This window comes from Fusarium phalaenopsidis (genome assembly GCF_050370095.1).
Source record: "Fusarium phalaenopsidis strain FUZ10S chromosome Unknown contig_32300, whole genome shotgun sequence".
In the NCBI taxonomy this organism is placed as follows: Eukaryota; Fungi; Ascomycota; class Sordariomycetes; order Hypocreales; family Nectriaceae; genus Fusarium; species Fusarium phalaenopsidis.
In genome coordinates, this window is record NW_028145406.1 from 38,957 (window position 1) to 59,959 (window position 21,003).

General features: G+C 54.8%; 3 protein-coding genes across 3 annotated transcripts; 1 reads left to right on the top strand and 2 right to left on the bottom strand.

Annotated features, from left to right (window-relative positions):
* Positions 1–466: 466 nt before the first annotated feature.
* On the bottom strand, positions 467–1,471 carry LRP88_07360 (uncharacterized protein; the record flags this gene model as incomplete). Its single annotated transcript, XM_083243890.1, has 1 exon — positions 467–1,471. One exon carries the CDS (start codon positions 1,469–1,471, stop codon positions 467–469), a length of 1,005 nt encoding a protein of 334 aa, XP_083100325.1.
* A 5,680-nt stretch (positions 1,472–7,151) lies between these two features.
* LRP88_07361 (uncharacterized protein) lies at positions 7,152–8,980 on the top strand (the record flags this gene model as incomplete). Its single annotated transcript, XM_083243891.1, has 2 exons — positions 7,152–8,239; positions 8,296–8,980. 2 exons carry the CDS (start codon positions 7,152–7,154, stop codon positions 8,978–8,980), a joined length of 1,773 nt encoding a protein of 590 aa, XP_083100326.1.
* A 5,747-nt stretch (positions 8,981–14,727) lies between these two features.
* On the bottom strand, positions 14,728–15,249 carry LRP88_07362 (RlpA-like double-psi beta-barrel domain-containing protein; the record flags this gene model as incomplete). The annotated part of the gene is made up of 1 exon (XM_083243892.1): positions 14,728–15,249. One exon carries the CDS (start codon positions 15,247–15,249, stop codon positions 14,728–14,730), a length of 522 nt encoding a protein of 173 aa, XP_083100327.1.
* Positions 15,250–21,003: the final 5,754 nt, after the last annotated feature.

Consider the following 21,003-nt stretch of genomic DNA (forward strand, 5'->3'; position numbering starts at 1 on the left):
CGCAGCAATTGGTAGATGAGGAGTCTGTCTTGAATTCTTTGTCGGAAGAGAATTTGTTTGTCGTCGTTCGCAAGAAGAGGAAGGAATCGTGGAAAGATATAGTTAGGGAGTATGAAAAACGATGGGGCCCAACCACGCCATCCACCCTAGGCATGAGGCTGAGCAGACTAAAGAACAAGAATCCCGACATCCGTAGGATGTTTCCTGAAAGAAAGAGGAGAAAGCGAAGCCAGACGGGAGGCAGCAGGAGAAAGAATGATTAGCGGCCACAAGACAGACGCTAGACTCACGAGGGGCGCGGATGCGATGGGGCCGATTTGCGCCTCTGTCTGACCACGCGTGGCGTAGCTTCACGACGCGACGAGACTACGCAAGGGGATCATTGATGGCTGCAGCAGCCGACGGAATATAGTATTACTCGAGAACAGAATCCACCAGCTCATGCGAGGCTGCGGCAGCCTCGCCCTCAGCCAAGCGAAGCATACACTTCGCCATAGGGACTCAAGGAAGTATCCGATGACATGAGGCTCCCAACCGACACCATGAAGTAGAAGTAAGCAGAAAGATAGTCGAGGTTTTCCAGCTTTGGCAACGCGTCACGCAGAAAAGCCTCGATCTCCTCCGAGGATCCGGGCACGGCAAACTCTGTCAACCACACGGGCCGCCAGCCACAGGCTTCATGAGCCTTGCTGAGATGCTGCAAAAGGTCAGCCGTCCAAAAGGCTCCACCGTTGTTGGCTCCAGAGTACCAGTGTACTGGGCAGAAATCAACCGCGCAGTCCTGTTCTTGCTGCGCGCAAGCGTCGAAAAATGCCGAGAGCCAGTCGAGCCCCTGGCCATATTCCCGACTATTCGTCACGCTAGGAGCCCCGATCATGACCTTGCCACGGTAAGGGTTTAGGTGCTGGATGTGGCTCAGGGCAGCCTCTTCGGGCGACATGTTGGCTTGGTCGGCCCTGTCAGGCTCGTTAAAGCTGAGGATGGCGCTGGAGCCCCTGGCGATAGCCCTGGCCATGTTGGCCTCCCAGGCTCCTGTATGCTCTGCAGAGCCGCTCCAAAGCATAGGAACAAAGCTCAGGTCTAGGGATAGCTCGCCCGCTCCCGAGGCCCAGTTGTACGCCCTGGAGCACCTGGGACAGCGGGTACGGAAGGTATTCGTCAAGCCAACATCGTTGTAGGCGAGACCTCGCTTGCTGAGGGGTTCCCGCCCTGCATGGCTGTTGCTATTCACGCCTGCGGCTGTGAGGGTGATGATGTCAGGGTCTTGAACATCGGTGGCTCCTCCGGGGCCAGAGAAGGAAGATACGTCGGCGGTACCGAAGAGCAAGGTCGAATCAAGAGCGGCAATGGACTCTACACGGGGCCCAGTGGAGGAGCCGTCCGCGGGGACCAACGTCGGCTGGCTGGGCACACATGATCCAGGGTTGTTTGGCTCGGCGCTGGCGGCGCCAGATGCGTATCGGCGCAGCATTAACAGAGCTACTACAGAAAAGACCGTCATTTCGTACGAAGCCTTACAGGCTGTTGTAATGTTGCCGGATGCCGCCGGTAGTTGCTGAGTCTTCGCTTCCGGCGGCCACCCCCGTCTTTTATGCCAATTTTTCCTAGCATGGAGCTCTCAATAGCAGGTTGAGGCTCAACACTGGGTGAGATTATCCAACCTAGCATATAACACCTCGCACCCCCTGTCGATCCAATGCAGCCAGCTACATCTTGCCTGGGCTGCTACGAATGCAAGGGGAACGAAGGGACGTGTTATTTCATCACTTACTCAGGCTCTCCATTGCGGTGTTTCGATCTCTATCGTATTAACCAGTTATTAGTACTCAGGGGGCTATACATTGATGGCAGCGGTGACATGTTACAACTATCATCCTGCAGCAAGAAGCTGCCGCCCGATGGTATACAGCCCATGTCGAACAGATATGGGGAACAGGTTGGTGGCAAAGTGAAGGAGAGATCCTCCATTGGATCGGTGGCTTGAGTGCATTCCCCGACCGCGCCGAAGAATCCGGGACCACCCAATACACCAGAGCCCTCCATGCACTCTTTAATGGCGTCTGGCGCAAAACAGCTTGCGAAGAGGCTGGGGTCCCCCAGGGAGTTCGCAACCTGTATACAATCTTTGACAACGTCCATTGTGAATCCGTCAGGTGTGAATCGATCCAGCGAACTCTGGGCTTCGGCCTTTTCGGGCTGCGGAAACACCAAAGAGGTGGAAGAGCTGTCTGGTGGTGACGCCATGGTCGCCGTGTCAAGCGAAGGTGAGAAATCTTCTGGGCCGACTCGGTTCGCCGGTTGAATGCTCTCATAGCTTAGGTGCAGGTCCTCCTTATCGGTCGTGAAGGAATGCTTGGACCTTCGCTCGTCCTCGATGACAAGATGCACTTTGCTTCCGGTCAAGACGCCGAACTCCCATGCCTTCTTGAACAAGCCTGCCTTTCTTTTGCCAAATGTCGCCCTTCGAGCTCTCTGATCACGGATCCTCTTAATCTCTATCCGTCTCCTGCCCATGGATGGTAGAGGTGGAACCTGCGGCTGATACCTGCTGCCCAGCCGAGGCCGTACAGTTCCGCTTTAATAGGAACATGCCGGTGGCAGAGGCCGGAGGCTTGCTGGCCGCAGGGACCTAATTTGGGCTGCTGGAGCGGCTATAGGCACGCCGAAATTAGAGCAAAAGGCGCCCGAGTTATCAAGCGGTGTGGGCACATGTGATGTTTGTCCCGGTGTGAACGGATGGGATGACTCCTGAGCTTGTGCCACGACGCTCCTTCGACCTCGAGCCACGCCAAGGCAGAGTCTAGTATCTCATATCTTTCAACCCCCTTCTGCGATTCCTCGCCTTCGAGGCTACACTCATTAGGTCGACATCGACATGGCATGAATTTTACTCATCGAATTAATCAAAGGCCAATCACTGACAGGACGTGAACATCATGCATCACGTCTAATAGTCTATTTGTTCCACAGCTCCGCATTGCCTTGCCATGCCTTCACCACCATCATGATCTCAAAGAGGAGACAGCTAGTCCTGCGCGGCGCCTGGCGCCCTTGAACAGCCACACCTCGCCACGTCCTTCATCCTGCCCCCGAGTCTTCGCTCAATGAAGGTTTATTTCATAAAGTTCTTCCGCCTTAGTATCACTGTACCGAAATCTACCAGACCCACTGGTAACCACATTGACCAGCCAGTTCTCACGGCCGGAAGCACTGAGGCTTGGGTCCAACAGGAGGCGGCTCATCACACAGAGAAGATGGAGACCCTGGAAGCTCTTGTGCAACTTCATTGATTGCCGGGACATCGTGACTCTCCCCGACAAGGGGGGGCAGCCCTGCAGCGGATTGCTCATTGCGCAATGACCAATCACCCGCTCGAGCCGAAGGATAGACGTAGTAGATGTGGAAGATTTCGACAGGGCGTGGTGACCTGCAACGACGGCAGATACCTAGGATGGGTGGACGGCCAGGTCCGGCAGGATGGCGACGGTGAAACTCTCTTGAGCGCCTGCGTTGGCACATCACGCACCTGTGCTGATAGTCGTGCGGAGGCATGCTAGGCGGCCAAGTGCATTGATCGAGGGGCATCTGGGGACGACCCTCTGGTTCAGGGCCCGTCTTTTTAAGCACAGGTGTTCGAATCTTGCGACGCTGCAGCTGGATACACGCCATGGCCTCCACTACCGCCCCGGTCGAGCAATCGTCAAGGAACTGCCGGGATGTGCCTAGGTCTAGCGCTGAGGGGAATGGTGGCACTGGACTAAGCCACGGTGACAAGTTCGCCTCGCTCGTCTAGCGTTAGAAGAACACATGATGATGGTTGATGGCTGTGATAGCTATCTGTTTCTCGACCTCGGCTTCTCCACGCAATGCGAAGTGTATAACGAAAGGGACCACGGGGCAAATAGCAGGGCGCGAAATGCGGTCCTGGGCCATGGGGTAAACCTATGCCTGACGTCTGTTGTGGGTGCGTTGCGGCCCGCTTACTCTTGGCTCGCGACAGTTCTACTCGACGTCGCCTCGCGGTGGAAGGCTTGATAATCGCCGCCAGTTAGTAGGAGTCCCTGCCATCAATGTCTCGGCCATATGACACTGCAACCAAATCCTGTTCCTTGCTGATGCCAATGTCGTCTCGAACACAGGCTAGGTGCTTTCACCACCGAGATGGCCCCTGAAAACGCGAGGCTGCTCGTCACCATTGTCCCAGAGCCCGCTTCACTAACACGTCCAAGTCTTAACCGTCCCGCGCGCTGTTTTCCACGCGAGTCGGATGGCTGGCCTGAGCTTCCGTAGGGACTCTTTGGGCCGCCTTGTGCCCAATGGGGTGGGTTTTGGCGAGGAGGGCTTCGAGAGGCGAGGCCGATACGTTCCCCTCCCCGGCCACGAAGAGAGCTTGAAATGGACACACATGCTCGACGGTGCAGGGGCCAAGGAAAGCCCATTTATAGGAGCTCGTGCGGATTATCCGAGGAACGGAAGTGATTCTGGAGGATGAAAGACTTGGAAACCTGCGAAGTAGACTGTTCATAGGGCTCGCCTCTTGAAATATTAACTATACGGTGTTCTCTTCCCCTCTTGTCTCTTGTTACGGCGGCACACACGCACTCGCTTTAACTTCATATCATCATATGGCTGTTGCTGGAAAATATGACGTAGGACAGCGGGCTTCTCGTGCCACTCCGGAGGCTAAATTATGCGGGATTCGCGGCGGAAAAACGGGTAAACGTAGAGATGCAGCTGTGGACGAGGGAAATTATGATCTTAAACACACCCAGTACGAACTGGGGCATTACGAACGGCCAATGATATGTTTACCGTTTACTTCCTAGCCACCAACGTTATTGGCTGGCCAATCAAACAATTGCAAGAAATTTTGAAAATGACGTATATTGTAGAGCAGAAACTAAGTAAAGGACCGTCATCTACTGCCGGGCGACGGCACACGATAGTAGCACCCATATGTCTGAGTGAATCGCCCCCTCTCACAACTCATGACCCACCCACCACAATGCCAGACAAAGGAGGTTGGATATTTTCCCAACTAGCCCGGCGATAATCCTTATTCACCTTGCCCCCCCCTTGTGTCATGTTGAAGCCATCGACACTCTGGTCTGCCGCTTGTGGCCGGGTCGTGGTTCTCCTCTGGCGGCGCCTTCTGTTGTGAACCGAGTAAGGGCCGTGGCTCAGGCAACAGAGGGTTCCCAGGATACTGCATGCAGGACAGCCAGTAACTGAAGGAACAGTCCATGTTTGTCGGCAAGGACCCTGAAGGAAGGGCGTGTATCCTGAGCAATGTACCTTGAGGGATGCCATGGCATAACAATGACTCCACGATGGGAGAGAGAACCCGCAACTCTGGTTCCCAGTCTGCAAAGCGATGCTTGATATAGTCGACAAAGTCGCTAGTCCGTTCGGGTCTAATCCTCGCGAGGCTACACGACCGCCAGTCAGATAACGTTGGGGACTCAAAGTCGTCTGGCGGATAGAGAGGAGGAACGCTTACTCATCTTCACTCAACAGTATGCCGGGAATCAGCATGGCTACCCAACCGATCTCCGTGATCATGGCGAGCAACACTTGACCGATTCGAAGCCATCGTTTGGCCTTTTTCCTCTCCGAGTCCTTTATGAGGAACGCATAGTCGGGCTTGAGCCCGAATAGTTCGCGGGTGATCTTGTCTAGGATTCGGTCCGTTTGCCGGCGACTTATTTGATGAGTTGCATGTTCCTGAAGGGAATAATTCCATGACTCTTCGTAAGCTTGAAGTGGGGGCCTACTTTCACTGGCGACAAGCTTTCTGTGGTTATCTGCCAGCAGGATCAGGCGACAACGACTTCGGAGCATGTGCGCATCGGCTAGGCTCTTGATATCTTGGCTGGCGCTCTCTTCATCCTGCAGCTCGCATCCCAGTTGTGTCATGGGAGAACTCTCGGTATTGATAGCATGTCTGGCTCGTTGCATCCCTGCAATTGACAGTGCCCAGCCCCATACCCGTTCGAATATAGCTGCTCGATCGGGCTCTAGTTTTTTTCGAGTCTTTGCGTCGGGAAATTGCCTGACTTTCGGACACTTGCCATCAGAATCTGATGGTTCCGGCTCCTTGCCCGCCTCATCGTCGGACTCTTCCGAGATTGACCGGCTTGGACCATGTTCTGAAGCCGATGGGCCAGCTCCCAACGAGGGGGAACTGCCGCCATCAACTCTCTCAGGCCCGGGCTCTCGGCTGGCTAGATGGTCAGGACTCATACCCGTAGGTAGAGGCGTTGAGCTTCTAGTCAGCACCTGGAAGAGGGTTAGCCGTCGTGCAGCGATAAAGATGCTGTCATTTGGGGGGAGAACAGGAAATGCAAAGCAAAAGACAGCATTACCTCGGGCGAATTGCACGGGTCATGTAGGTATACCAAATGGAAATCTCGGTGCCCCATAGCTCAGGTAACGGCTTGACCTGCCTGACCTCGCCAGCTGATCTGTGAATGCCGCCTGCGCGCGATCTGTTCTTTGCTTCTCAGCAGTGGTATAGCAGGACCATAAATACTCCAATGAACAGGTTTAGTATCTTCTACACATCCGCAACACATCTAGCCGTTTCGCCAGTAGTCATAATGAGGTAACACGGGGACGCTCACGAGCGGTGGATGAATGCGAATCAAGCTGTCACGCTGTTAGATCTACGATGTCACAGTCGAGAGTGCTTGCCAAGCCCGGGGCCTATCGCGAGTATCCGGAGCCCCATCACCAGGCGGTTCCTATTGGCAGGGGGGGTCTCGAGACATCCCTGCTTGTTGAGTCATGTCGCCATCATCCTCGCATTGGTGACCATTTGTTTATTCCGAGAAACGTCATACGTCGCGTGCCGCATGCCGGATCCTGCGATCTGCACCGTAGTCATGACCTCGTCTGCTTAGAAGGGAAGAGAATAAAAAGAAAGAAAGAAAGAAAGAAAGGAAAGGAAAGGAAAGGAAAGAAATCTCGGCGCGGAATGCCTCGTCTTCTGGCAGCCGGCTGCTCCTTACATCGTCTTGTCCTCCCCCTTCGTCTCCCAGCCGCTGTGTTGAGAAGAACAGTGGGAAAAGCCAATCTCATTTCTTTCTCTGGGAGACAGTGGCATGATCCTGCCCCATCTGCATTCTCTCTATTCCTCCAGAGCATACGAGATGGAGAAGGGCGGCTCGGGACTCAGCGGCGTCGCTGGTGACAGTGTTGCCTCACGCGAAGACCAATCTCATACAGCTTCTCAGACTATTAGAATCAGGGGTGTCTCAGCGGTGCCATTTCTGACTCCAAGACTGCCCGAAATAAGCGAGTCTTCACTCATACAGTCGGAAACCGCGTCCTCTCGGTTTGACGACGTCGGTGTACCCTTGAATCGCCAACCGGAACAGCTGCCGGTGGCCCAAGAGCAACTGTTGGTGAACGCCAAAGACATCTACGCCGGCTTGGTCGCGCTGGAGTCCAAGTGTATCATCACTCGCCATGATGCCGTGTTAGCACCCAGCGCTGGTTCCAAAGTTCAGGCCAAGCAATGGCAGGCCCTCATCTCTTTGCATGAAACCCTCCTTGGCGAGTACCTCGACTTCTTTCTCGCCATACACGACCCTTTAGTCGGCAGGGCAATGCGCCAATTGGTATCAAAGTATGCCATGCCGGCCAGAGTGTGGAGACACGGCATCCACTCTCTCCTCGAGCTGATGAGGCAACATCTATCGGACTCCCTCGAGTATCTCCTGGGCTATCTCAACTTCGCTTTCGGCATGGTAGCCCTGTTCTACGAGACCATTCCCGCACTGAAAGACACCTGGGCCGAGTGCCTCGGGGACCTCGCGCGGTATCGTATGGCCCTAAGAGTCCGGGAGGATGTATACTCAGGCATTTGGCGCGGCATCGCCAGGTACTGGTACCGTAGGGCCCTGAGCAAGTCTCCCAAGACCGGCAGACTCTACCACCATTTAGCCATCGTTAGTTCGCGAAACTCGGTCCAGCAGCTCTTTTACTTCATCAAGTCGCTGCGCGTGCCCAACCCGTTCCCAGGCGCCACGCAAGGCACAACCCGCCCGTTTGCCTTTCCCTCCGGCGCTGGACAGGCAGTTTCTAGGGCGGCATCTATCGAGGACTGCTTTGTCACGATTCAGGGCATCATCTGGTTCGGCGGTCCCAGGCAGAGGCTGCAAGACTACATGGAGTGTTTTCTTGCCTCCCTCAGCGACTACATAAACCTACGCCCTGACTGCTGGCTCGCCACTGGGTAAGCCCTGTCACCTTTCTACCTTGGACAGCATTGGCTGACCACATGCTCAACAGTCACTTCATCGGGGCAGCTCTAACATGTGCTCTCCTCCAGCCCAAGGCCAGAGAGGACCTCCAAGCCGGAGCCGGTTCATGTCCCGGCATTGCCCAGACTACAGTCAACTCTGCTGATAGCCCGTACACGATGCCAGAGGAAATGGTCAGCCAGTCTCTCAACTTCACGATGCGAGTCTTCCAGGCAGTTTTATACCAGTGCGCCAACTTCGACACCCTATCGTTTCTCCACACCATTCTGGCCTTCCTGGCTTACGCCGCGCAAAGTCCGGCCGCCATGTCCTACATTGGAGGCGCTACGCCTTGGCATCTGGTTGTTACCATGATGAACCATCTCATCATCTGCATCGAGGTTGTCGAGGGTGATTACGAGGTCACCCATCAATTCCCAGCCCACCCCCCGGCGCGGCCTTTACCAGAAGACTTCGTCATGCGAGGTCTCCCGTATGCAGAAGGCTATTTCCCGAGCGGCTGGTTTGAGAGTATGGCTGTAGATGAGGAAGAGAAGAGCCTGGAGCTTCCGTGGATGGTCATGATCAGGGCGAAGCGCATCCTATGGGTTGGATGCAAGATCGCCGTATCTGGCGACTGGATTCTTTGGAACGATATAACTCGACGCTTCTCGGTGTCTAGGAACTACCAGAAGGATTCGTCGGTTCCCAGAAGGTTCAGCAGCTATGAATAATCGGTCCTCTGCAACAGGGGCCAAGCAGTCCCAATTGCCCGCTGAGTTGGGCGAAACGTGTGCTCGGCCATCTTGGGCCACTGGGCAATTTCTTTGCACGTAGAAAAGGCCAGACGCGGCCACGCGCCAAGCCCTCATCATCATCTTCATTGCGGCCAACATGAAAAGGACCAGCTTTTGGGCTCTTTCCTCAGCCAAATCTTCATTACTATCAATCGATCAATTGCCCTTGCTATCTTGTATTGTATTTGCCTCGCCGAGAAGTATACAGGACCCTTCTTCTGAAAGTCACGCAAAAGATCAAGAGGCCCTTCCTTCTGGCTGTGGTTGGGTGTGTTCTGTTTCTCCAACAAACCACTAGCTGCCACTGTGCCATGGCCATCCTCCAAGCAATTGCCCCAGCCCTACGTCCTCCCCCATCGATTCCTCACGATACACAACGCCGCATACTGTTCCAACTCCGATGCCTCATACGCCCAAGGTGATCTGGTGTTATGCGGCAGCAAATTTATGCACCGTCTTGGTCCCTTGCTCTTGGGCAGTTGCTGGGATCACCAATGTTATAACAACCACGTCCCCGCAAGCGTCAAGTCGACAGTACTTGGTTTAGACGAGGAGGGAATGGCATATATCTTAAGGCATGTAAGGGATAGGCGACCTTGAAAAGTCAGCAGGAATCCACCGGGCCTTCTCTCGGGCTCCTACACCGTCGCGTTGTACGACAGCCATGTCAAGGATTCTAACCTTCATCAGAACGGTCCGTCTCGGCATCCTTCCCGAGAGATCGGCGCACCTGACCATAAAGTCACACAGGCATTGCCAGGATACAGCCATCCGACTCTGTATCAGCCAGTAGTTCAACACGATGAGCTTGATTCGAGATTTGAAGACATGCTGGAGCTGTGGTCTGTGATCGCGCCGCCCCCTCACACGCTCGACTACGCTCAACAAGAGAAGGAGGACGGATGGGCTGGCGCTCAAATGGTTGCGGTATGTGCCGACTAGGAGGGGGCAAGTCAGATCCCCGGGTAGCCTGTTGAGAGCTGTGAAACCTGATTCGCTGACATTCGGAAGAACAACACGCCGGGCAGGGCGGCATCTCCGACTCACGGCCCCCTTACCGATAGCGTGCCCGTTGAAACACGCAACTGGATGATACCTGCTGCAATCGGATTCGACTGTATCCTGAGCTGGTCACAGTCTTGTTTACGCAAGGTCTGTCTTTGCGGGTGGCAAGAGATATGAGAGAGTGTGCGAGGGTTGATACATCATAGCAATCAAGGGAGAGGTTCAAGCATAGAACAGCCGATGGTGATACCAAACTGGGTGCTACACACTAGATACGTGGACTGGAAGACTCTTGTGCTTGCCTCCCATCTTCCTCCACTGATCATTGAAAGGGATGGTCGGTTCCAAAGAGCGGCGGAGCCATTCGGTTGCATTATCCGCTTCCCTGGGCCCTCAATGGGCACTAGCCAAAACCCCCCGCATCCAGATCAAAGTTCCTCCCTAGCCAAGGGTCGCCCGTTGCTCGAAAAGACGGCTTGAGCGGCAAGCCGGTTCCGTAGAGCCCTCCGGCGAAGCTCTCTCCGAAGGTTCCTATATCTTGGCGTTTCCCTGCATTGAAGGGGATATCGGCAGTCCGCCCAGCAGCTGTGAGGGCCCAGCTGTGGCTCATGTCCTAAGACTCCCCCGATATTTATAATCTCTTCGCAAAGGCGACGCTTTCTCCTATGTCTTTCCGTCGCCGACGTAGCTTTCATCTCTCTGTTGAGGCAGAACCGGTGGCCGTCGTAGAGACATCTATTAGTCACCGCGATATCGAACTGTCGGCCGCACTCATGGCAAATCCATCTGCAAGTCCAGCGTGACATTTGGCCGAACGAAGAGGGTTTCCGGGGCATGGGGTCAATAGCTGCTATAGCTTGTAAGTGGGAGAGCCAGGCGGAAGAGGTAGAGATGAAATGATTGACGGCGGCACTGATTCAAGAGGCGCTAGATATGGTTCCACTGCGACGGCTCGCCCCTACTATAAATATAACATTATATTAGAACATCGCATGTTAGAGTCTATACACACCACTGCCGGTACCTCGGACGTCTCTGAGAAGGGTTATCGGGCATAGTGTACTATGCACATAATACGTGAAAATTGCTTTTCCCATTGATACAGTAGTAATATTGTAAACAGAGCGTAGGTATTAAGTTGACGGTTTGATAGTCTTATCTATTGAGGACCGGGGAGGCCCCATTTGTTCGACTCTACCTGACGACAGTTGAAACTCTACCTGAGCCCGCTGTGACTGCTCTCAATCATTCAAGTTGGCATTTCTCAACTATATAGCCTGCTATTGAATACATTCAGGACTTTCTACATTTCTCTACTTGGCCTGACCCGCCTCGTCCTGCTTCCGCCTCAATCCTCACGGACCAACCGTGCGTGGTCTTCGCTCCTATGCAGCTATTGCATGTAGCGCTTATGCTCCCTTGCAGTCCAAAGACAATAGTTATGTCGGAAAACCCACATTTTCTGGCCGCAGCTGGATCGTCGTATGCATAGCTATACGCGTCGGGACAAGCTTGTTTGAACCACGGGTTCCTCGACTTGCATCTCTTCGGATCCTCATATGGCCCCCTGCAGCAGTACCAGTCCTGACTATAAAGCGAGCAGTCAGATAGGCACCCATACGCCTGCTCGAGGCTCTCCGGGCTTTTCCCAGGCTCTGCCAAGATCGGGTTACTGGCGGGGCACAAACGTGCTAGATGTATGCTGCCCTCCAAGGTACGGGGGCACCTTTCAGGCCAGCCGAGGGCGGTTCTCATTGTCAGGGATCACAGACATGCCCATAGTAAAGCCGTCCACTGAGAGAATGATTAGTACTGGCTCTTGGGGCTGTCCGCATATTCTTGTTCCCTTGATCGTCCCACGCCGCTACCTACTCACCGAGACTCAGACTCAGGTTATACCCGATCTCCTCAGCCGTCGCCGTGACCTCGAGAAGTGTAACATTGGCCGCAGAGGAGCCCCAGCAGCTGGGTCTGGAGCAGCCACATCGGCCGGCCTTCATAAGATGTGTTGCCCGTGAATGCGGGCCAGATTGTCTGAGCACAGTTGTTTACTAGAGTGAAATGGGTTCCGCTCGCTTCCATGACAGTGCATGTTAGAGGACATGGATAGTTTCCGGCAGGTTGTTATACCTTATCTAATTCTAATAGGGATGCTTTACAATTAGAAACTAAACTCATGCAACCTTGATAAGAGCTTGGCTTCCTTTTTTTCGGGCGCACCAAGATACCTAAGCGCTTCTCCGGAGATAACACACCCCAGAAATAGTCCGCCTTTAAGCGTGTCGGGAGACATATGCGTCGACAGATGGAGGACGAACCGTCCCCCCCCAGTAATGCTCCACGCTTGGTCAATAGCCCAATCCTCCTTCCCCAGACCACAGATAGCTGTGCCAGACCTTCAAGCATGGAATTGCTAGGAAATCACCAGACAGGGGCGACCGCCCGGCCCTTGCAATGGCAGGCCGTGAAGGCTTACATATGCTACACAAACATTCTTGACCCCAAGAAATGTGACGACGTGACGGCTGCGGGCCTGTCCGAGGCTCCGTGATCCTCCGGCACGATTCCAACTCCGCCCCGCCCGGCCGCTCAGGGGCCATTCCCCTGCGACCCCTTCACCTATCGATTCTCCCGTAGCTTATCCACGCTCCCTCCGAGTGCCCTTCTCCAATGATGTCATGGGGAGAGGCGGAGCAGAGATGGAGCGGCGCACTGCTCATGGCGGCGTCAAACCCCAGTCTAAAACAGCGCAAGACATTTGTCATGACTAATGAGACCTGGGGAGGCATATCAGGCCTCGGTCGGGGTGCTAGCTCGAGGGTCTTTAGAGGTGTACATCAAGACTAGATGAATCGTGAGCACCCCTTCCGTACCGGTAGAGCTAGAATCATTATCTTGAGCTAGGTATGCACCCCATGGTCCACAACTTGACATGTGACACAGGTGGCGGTGACACCGGGTGGCGACGCTATTGGTGCGCGCAATTGTAACCTGGCCGTCTACATGCCACCCGTTTTTCCTACAGGACTACGGCTCTGACATATGCGGCTGAAAGTCAAACCCAAAAACAACGACAGCATGTGGGCGGGGTTGTTATAGAAACTCGTCCCTTGACATTCATCCCGGACCCTCTCTCATCCAATCTTTGCGACTGTCATCACGACGGCCAGGTCTTCCTGATCTGGGGCACTATATCTCAATGAATAACATGCTACGCTCCGTCCGGGGCGCCTGGTGAGGGATTATATTATGTGTGTGAAGGCCTAACTGCGAGGATTTCCAGTTCCCCGTGCTAAGAAATGCCGCCATCTTACATTTCCTTCATCAACTTCGCCCTCACCTGCGCACGGTTGGCGTCCCCACAGTGGCACGACGAAACCCTTCATCATTTCTTAGCTCGCGACCTACGACCAGGGCGGCGTGCTTCATCACTGCTCGATCCCGCCTCGCTCGATTGGCTGGCTGTTGAACTGTCACCGGTACTATATTCGCTGCTGGACCTGTCACCCTCGACACTGCCCCTGCCCTGCGAGTCGTCACTTTCATGGCCATCGCTATCCTCTGACTCGCTGTCACCTCTGTTCCCTGACACTTGGTTGATGACCTTGTTGGCCGAAGATAAAAAGGCTTCACAGCTCGTCTTCGCTTGCTTCAACTTCTTGACGCAGTCGTCCTGCCATCCTTGCTCAGTTTTACACTTCGGCTGGGTCCCCCCGAACTTCACTCTGCCCCGAATGTTGGGTTTTTTTTTGGGCACGTTAGGCGTGGCGCTGCGCGTCGTCTTTCTTCCAGGAGCGTTCTTCATTGATCAGTAATGTTTCAGCTGGGGAGATACGGATCCCTCGATCATTTATATACCGCAAACGTCCATGGGCACCGGAAATAGTATCAGATCTGGCGCCATCTTGAGCCTTCCCGATGAAGGCTCTACCAACACATGCCCTCTCTTTGGCTCGATGACGTCTCTAAAAGAGGCTGCCGGCTACCTCGACGCGCAGCCAGCTCCATATGCCTTGGTTAATGATGGCCAGGAATAGGACGTCCCATTGCCTGCTTTGGAACTTCGCCCCAATCTACGTTGGTCGTGAACCACAACTACCGTGATCAGGGAAGGGCATACCTTTGCCTGTCTGCCCGCAGCTTGCGACATCGCATGATGTGCCAATAGCATATAGTCCGGAATTAGCATGGCGAAGCATTGCGCACGCCGATCTTCGAACCTGTTCCGGTGCCTCATGTTGGTAGCGTAATAGGCGTTGTTTAATCCGCGCCATCGATCTCAAGTCTTCGAAGGGCACGAATACGGTGCGGAGGCGGCTTGCAGCCCATGGGATAAGTACCAGAAGCTCTAAGTAAGGAGATCGAAAGTCCCTATCCTCCATCATAGAGATCTAGCCACCATGCCTTGGCCCATCTGGCTCACTCATCCTTATCATATAGGATGGCAGGATACGCGCTGTTCTTGATGCTAGCTCTCCAGGCGCCAAGCCCTACTTGACACAACCTGCTCTTCAAACATATTATATTAGCGCTATATACCCTACCACGTCCCGAGCATCCGGTTCGATGCAATTCATCCTTGCTGTCAAATGGATTACTCGCAGCTGCTACCCATAAAGAAGCCAACGGGGTCCTTCCTGATATCCCAGCATCAGGACGGGCATAACGACTCAAAAAGACTAATCGTTAAAGTACCACTCCACAGGCGTGCGGCCTGGCACCAAACTACCCCACAATGACTTGAAAACCTTCTTGCTTACGTCGATGTCGTTGAAGGCACAGCCCTCACACTTATCTTTAACGACAGCAGTAGCGGTGGCCCCATTAGCTTTAAGGGTGATCGTTCTGCCGCAGTAAGGGTTGCCATTACCCTGCCGGCCCATAAGCCCGGCAGACAGAGCCACGATGCTCACCGATTCATCCTGGCCTGCGTGATCCTCCCCACAGGCCCCAAGGCCGACATCGTAGTACGTAAGTTCTCCATAGTGAACCTGCCCCACCGGTTCGCCGTCATTTCCGTAGCTTGGCTCGTCGGTCGATACGGGAAGAGGGTTTGTTGGCTGGTGGTAGGCGGTATAACTCGGATCTGGCTCAGCCGGAACTTCGCCATGGTCCTGACCACTGCTGCCCGGATTGCAGGGGCGAGCAACAGCCAGAGCAGCCGGGACGGAAGCGTAGATTAGCAGATCAACGTGCTTCATTCCTGACGGGCACCGACAAGCATAGCGGATGATGGTCCTTATAAGGGCGGTAGGGCTCTGGATGACCAAGGGCGGCCGCTCTATCTTTGGCTTGGCCCCGATGTAGTGTTCCGTCCATATTTGCGATCAAAGTGTGTCTTGGGTACCTCCTTGTGAGGGAACATGGTTTGCCGCTCACGATAACCAACACTCACCTTGCTTGGCCTTTTGTGCTATAGGTTTGATGGAAGGGCAAAGAATCCTGGGCAGTGACGGACTTGCCGTCACAGACAGCCCTTCCCCACGGTCACGGTATGCAGTGGGACCACTGATAGAGTCCTCGTCAAGTTTTTAAAGCTGTTCGCCCACATTGTTCTCCTACTCTTGAGCTTCTGCTATCAGGTGTAGGGATATTGCTAACTACTCTAAGTTACTGAGTTCGACGTGCCTTTATCCCAATTCCCCCAACTGTTGCAATGTACGGGTCATGCGTTCCCTTGAACCCGTGTAGACGTTGTTCCAGCCATTACTCGCTCCATGACGTGCCCCTGTCACTTCCGGCGGGCATGTCTCCGTGGGCTTTTCCTCCCATCCCGGGGGAGCCGACGCCTGCTTTTCTTTGCAGGCGGCTTGTCCAACGTATCATCCTTGTCCGACATATCATCCTTCTCCGACATATCATCCTTCTCCGACATATCATCCTTCTCCGACATATCATCCTTTACCTTATCTGCAAGGCCGGGAAGAACGTTCAGACAAAACTTTGCTTCATACATCGGCCCATAGTCCTTTACTAACGCCTTCTTCTCTTTCTCTGTCATCTTTTTCAGGCGTTGGAACATGAGGGACAACGCCTTCACACAGTCGTTCCAACTTGGCTTCAAAGGGTCCGGAGAAGGGTCCGGAGGTTTCATCATTGAGGAAGCAGAGTGGAGGGGAAATAGGCCTTTTATCTGCGCAGGCTTCTACTGAGGTCTTGGCTTGATGATACCCCGTCATATTTAACGGCTCTGCTCAAGTGATCATCTCCACATGAATCAGTCGAGGATATATTTACGGAGGTCTATTTCCATCGCTTCCTTTCAAGACAGACTTCCTGCAACTCTCTTATGCTGGAAGAATCTAAACAAAGAGGCACCTATAATCAACTCGGTCCCCAGAGTCCTCTGTTGAGCCACGATCACGAGTTAATAATAGACGAGCATCCCTTGCCCCTTCCTCATCCCCCATGGCCACAAAATATAGAATCTTTTCTCTCCTCTGGCCCTTTCTATGGGGGCGGCTTCTTTCCAAACACGGCGGCACCCTGCATGGCAGCACCTGGCGCCTCTGAAGGTTGAGAGCAGTCCCTGGGTGGGCAGAGGTAGCGATCGTGCATCTGGATGCCGATTTCGCGGGAGGCATGGGCATCTCCTTGCTTTGAGAGAATTGCTTAGGCCGGAGCGCGCAGCCCAGAGACAGGAGCAGCGCGCCCGTGAGCTTTTGCGTCGACAAATGCTTCCATTATCCCAAGGACGATGGGACGGTGAAGGCGTATTGGAACCTTGCGACTTGGGCAGCAACGGGACCATCCATCGTCGTATCCTCGTCCAGGCTCTTCGGCTCAAGCTGGACGTGGATCGCTTCGGCCGGCCGCTTCTGTTACACACAGGTGGTTTGATGAGGCTTCGGTGTCGTGCGGTGCTGCTCTGTCGAGGATGGGGCTATCTGGGAACGGGGCCAGCCCTGCTTTGCTGTGACGATGATGGAGGCTTCGAAGGTTCTCTTACCAGTCGAGAGCGCTTTGCAACGGCTTGGCAATACGATCATGCCGGCGTTGGGGCCAAAGGACATGCATGCACAGAGCCAAGGGCGTCTGAGCAACATTGACGATGTCGGGGGAAGAATGGGCAGCCAAGGACAGGGAAGCAGTGCGATGCGGAACGGAGCAGCCGAATGACCCTCTGTCTCCCAATGCTCCCCAGATGCCCCGCGCTCTGCGGGGCTGGACGCTGAACGACGAGGTCCGTGTGCATTCGTTCATCACCATCATCCAACCCCAGAGTTTGAAGCATTGTCGCCGCCCTCTAGGCCGCCCAACAGAGCCAACACCAAACGCCCCCTCCTCCCCATCTCAGACTCGTGATGAATGATGCATGTTGATGGCTCGACGGGGATCATCGACTCACCCGGTTCCGGTCATCCGGCAGATCCGACCACGTCGGTGCTCTTGGACACAAAGACCAACAGAGAGGAGATGGCATCTCTGCCCCTGGACCAACAACCATAATCCGCCTGCGAGTGAGCGCATGCGACGCCAGCCATGTGACGGTGGACAAGAGTCATTCACAGCTCAGTCCGGAGTCAAGGGGTTAAGGTGGCCGGCATAACGGGCTAGTACGAGGCAATTGTGGGCGAAACTCTTTGCTAATTTTGCGTGATGGTGTTGAGCCGGGGTCTGACCAACAACCAAACCAACATGATCGGAGCGATAATCTCTTGCTGAGGTCGGACATTACCGATCTTATCTCAATTCGCCTAAATGGAAATAGAAGCGCTCGTAGACTGGCCCCTCCAAACGTTCACTGGCCATGGGTATGTAGCCGAGGTCCCCCGCTGGATAGAATGCGATGCAGTTCGTTGCGAGGTGATGCTAACTAGACGAAGACCCAGGCTAAAGTCATGGATGCTTTCCCCATTGCACTATTGGGCAAACCCGATCCACCAACTCCGACATCGCTATTCCGGGTTTGCTTCGAGGATGTGGCTCAATCTCATGATCGAGCCTCTGCCTCCATCCGCCAAGGGGTTCTCTGCCGGGGCTTGTGGCACAGGACGTTGGCCGTGGAGTGACGATCCCTGCGTGACAGGGGGTGCGCCCCCCATGGCTGGCGCTGTCGACTGTTGGCCGGCGGGGGCGCTGTAGTTCATATCAACCCCCCCATAGCTCGACTGTGCCTGGTGTCCGAGGCTTGCAGACGGCCCAGGAACGCCTTGCGGGATGAGTCTCGGCTCGCCAGATGGGCCTAGAAGAGGAATAAACGCGGCTGGAGGACCGGAACCTATGGCGCGAAAGACACATTGGCGCTTGAAGTGCGCGCAATTGAGACACTTGCCATCGATGACATACAGATGGCCACTGCACCGTATCTGGATGATCGGTCAGAGAGAGAGACCTGCCCTCCTGGGGAGACGCTTCACATACCTTTCGATGTCGGCAGTACACGCAGGCGATCGGAACGCGCTGTCGGATGCCCCCATCAAGGCGGTAAGTTGCCGTCCCGGACACTTGAGAGCCCGCGTGTGATGATGCAGGGCCATTCTGCTGCGGGGAGTGGGAGAGCATTCCCCCATCCCAGCGTTGGATCGGCCACGTCCCGCTGCCGTGAAGGGCCGCAGGAATAACAGTAGAGAGGGGAGGGAGGCTAGTCTCACTGTCGTCTTGGCCAGCACCATTCTGCTTCAACGGCGGCCATTGCAGCTGTAGCGTGGGCGAGGGGGCCGACGGGGGCCCAGGAGGGTGCGAGGTTGTGACCGGCTGTTGCAGCTGTGACTCGTGCTGCTGCTCGCCGTCAACCACAGGCGCGATGGCCATGGCATCTCTTCTACCTTTCATGGTCGCACTTTGGTGCTCGCTCGCGTTCGGCGTCTTGCGTGCCTAATACTCACATGAGATGCTGAAGCGCAAGGCAGAACCGTCACTCACCTGGCTTGATGGAGCAGAGCTCGTCCCGCGAAAGGTGGGAGAACAGCGCAAAAGTAAGTGCTCAGTCGAAGCGTTATAGGTATACTGCTGATGCCCCCAATAGGGCAATCACCACGGTCGGGATCACGACGGGGCATCTCGCAGTTGATCCCTCGTCAAGCCCAGGACGCCAACCTCATGGCGCCTTGCGTTTGTTGGCTCTTACAAACCTTCCTCGCGGAGACTTGTAACCGTGCCGTCCTTCTGGAGGTCCGCTCCTTGGCCGAGGTCCATGACGCTCCTATTACGACCTCGAGACGGTTACGGCCGTGAGTGTGCGCTCCTTGTCATATTTGCTCAAGTGGCGTCGGGGGCACGACTTGGACGGCGACTTGGACGGCGAGCCTCCGGTCGACCATGCATCACATCTAACCAAGTGATTACCCCATGCCTCCTTGTCTCAAATGGCTCGATTGCCGGACACGTTTGGGTTCTCCTTGCCCCCCTCTCCCAAACTTCTGGGGGCGATGGCACTCGCTGGCACTGATCCATTCTCCCGAGACCCCCAATGAGTTACCGGTAACACGAATTCCGAGATAGGGCTCCTTGCCACCCGCTCCGGTTGTTGTCGTCGTGTTTGATCATCATGACGGCTCGCTCTGACAGGGGACACGCAGCATAACAGCTTGCACATTGCCAAGCCTTAGAGCGGAACTGATGCAATCCCCTGACAATACCCTTCAAGGCATTTCTCGAACCATGATATGCTTCGTCTTTAGTCCTATGAGCCTCGTCCTCAATGCCCCTTGGCTTCTCGGTCCGCGCCCGGTCCTCACTCTCCTCCTGGATCTTGGCCCAGGTCTCTCGCTACACTTCCATCTCCACAATAAACCTGTCTTCTTGAAGGCTTAGACTCGCGTGCATGGCCGAGGCGTTTGAGTGCTGTTCCTTCGGCTCGGTGGGCTCGTGGAGGTGGTTTCCGAGGTCTGAGTTGATCCCTTACATCCTTCGCACGTCACCGTATAAGCCTTGACGGCGAGCATTTACATCGGGTAGTTATAGACGTTATAAACCCGAGTCCATTTCAACCTTCTTCCTTATCACGCCTGCTCCGTGTTTATGAGCGCCTCTATAAACTTCTAAACCTTGGCTCGACCCTGATGAACAGCGTCTCCCACTTTGCCTAGTCCCATCTGCCAGGACTGGGATTGATGGGCAGTGATAAACCCCGCGCTCTTGCCACTTTTAGCCTCCGTCTATTTGGGATGGTTTGCTTCTGGAACCTACCCTTTAAGCTTCGGGCCCATGTTTGGCAAATGTCCCTTCCACACCACCTCGTATTAGAGCTCGGCATAACCCTATACCTAACTCGGTGGACCAGCCTTCCATCAATGGCATCTTCCATGTTGACCTTTGCGACTGGCAGTGACACCATGCTCCAGATCTACACCTGGTGAACAACGTCAGTCGTGTATCCGCTGAGTCGCGATCACCGGTTCTATCTCGATTTCCAGATACACCGTGGATATATCTCAGTGAAGGACCGAGACGCCTACCTCATCTGGCTCGGCCAGTTAGACGCAGCTTTTTGGACGACATCTTCGCCATCACATCCGATTGTCGTGCTCGCACAAGGCCACCCTGCCACCCAAGTGGATGCAGAGCTCTGAGGGGGCCGGGAGCCAGGTTGGTTGAGCAACTGGGAGGTTTCAGAAGCGTAACCAATGGCCAATCAGCCTCGCAGTGAGATAGACGTTATCGGCATGACGAACGCTGACGGGTCGAATCTTGGTTCGCTGACCGCCGAATTGATCTACTTGCTTCGAGAATGCGCCAATCTCAAGGCGCTCCACCTCGGTCCAGGCTGCGTCGGCCGCCTGCCGATTCCCAGACGGCCAAACAGCCAGACGGCGACGGGTTACACAGTTGATAAGAGGGCTTCTTGGCTTGCGAAATGATGTGGATGTACGCCTTGCCTAGACGTGCAGCCGGAACGCCTTCGCCGCAGCGCAAACGAGAGTAGGGATAGGCTGTTGTTGAGTGACCGTGCAGGGTTGGCATAACCACATGCCCACTCTCTCGCCATGTGCTTGGCCAAGTACGTGTGTCAG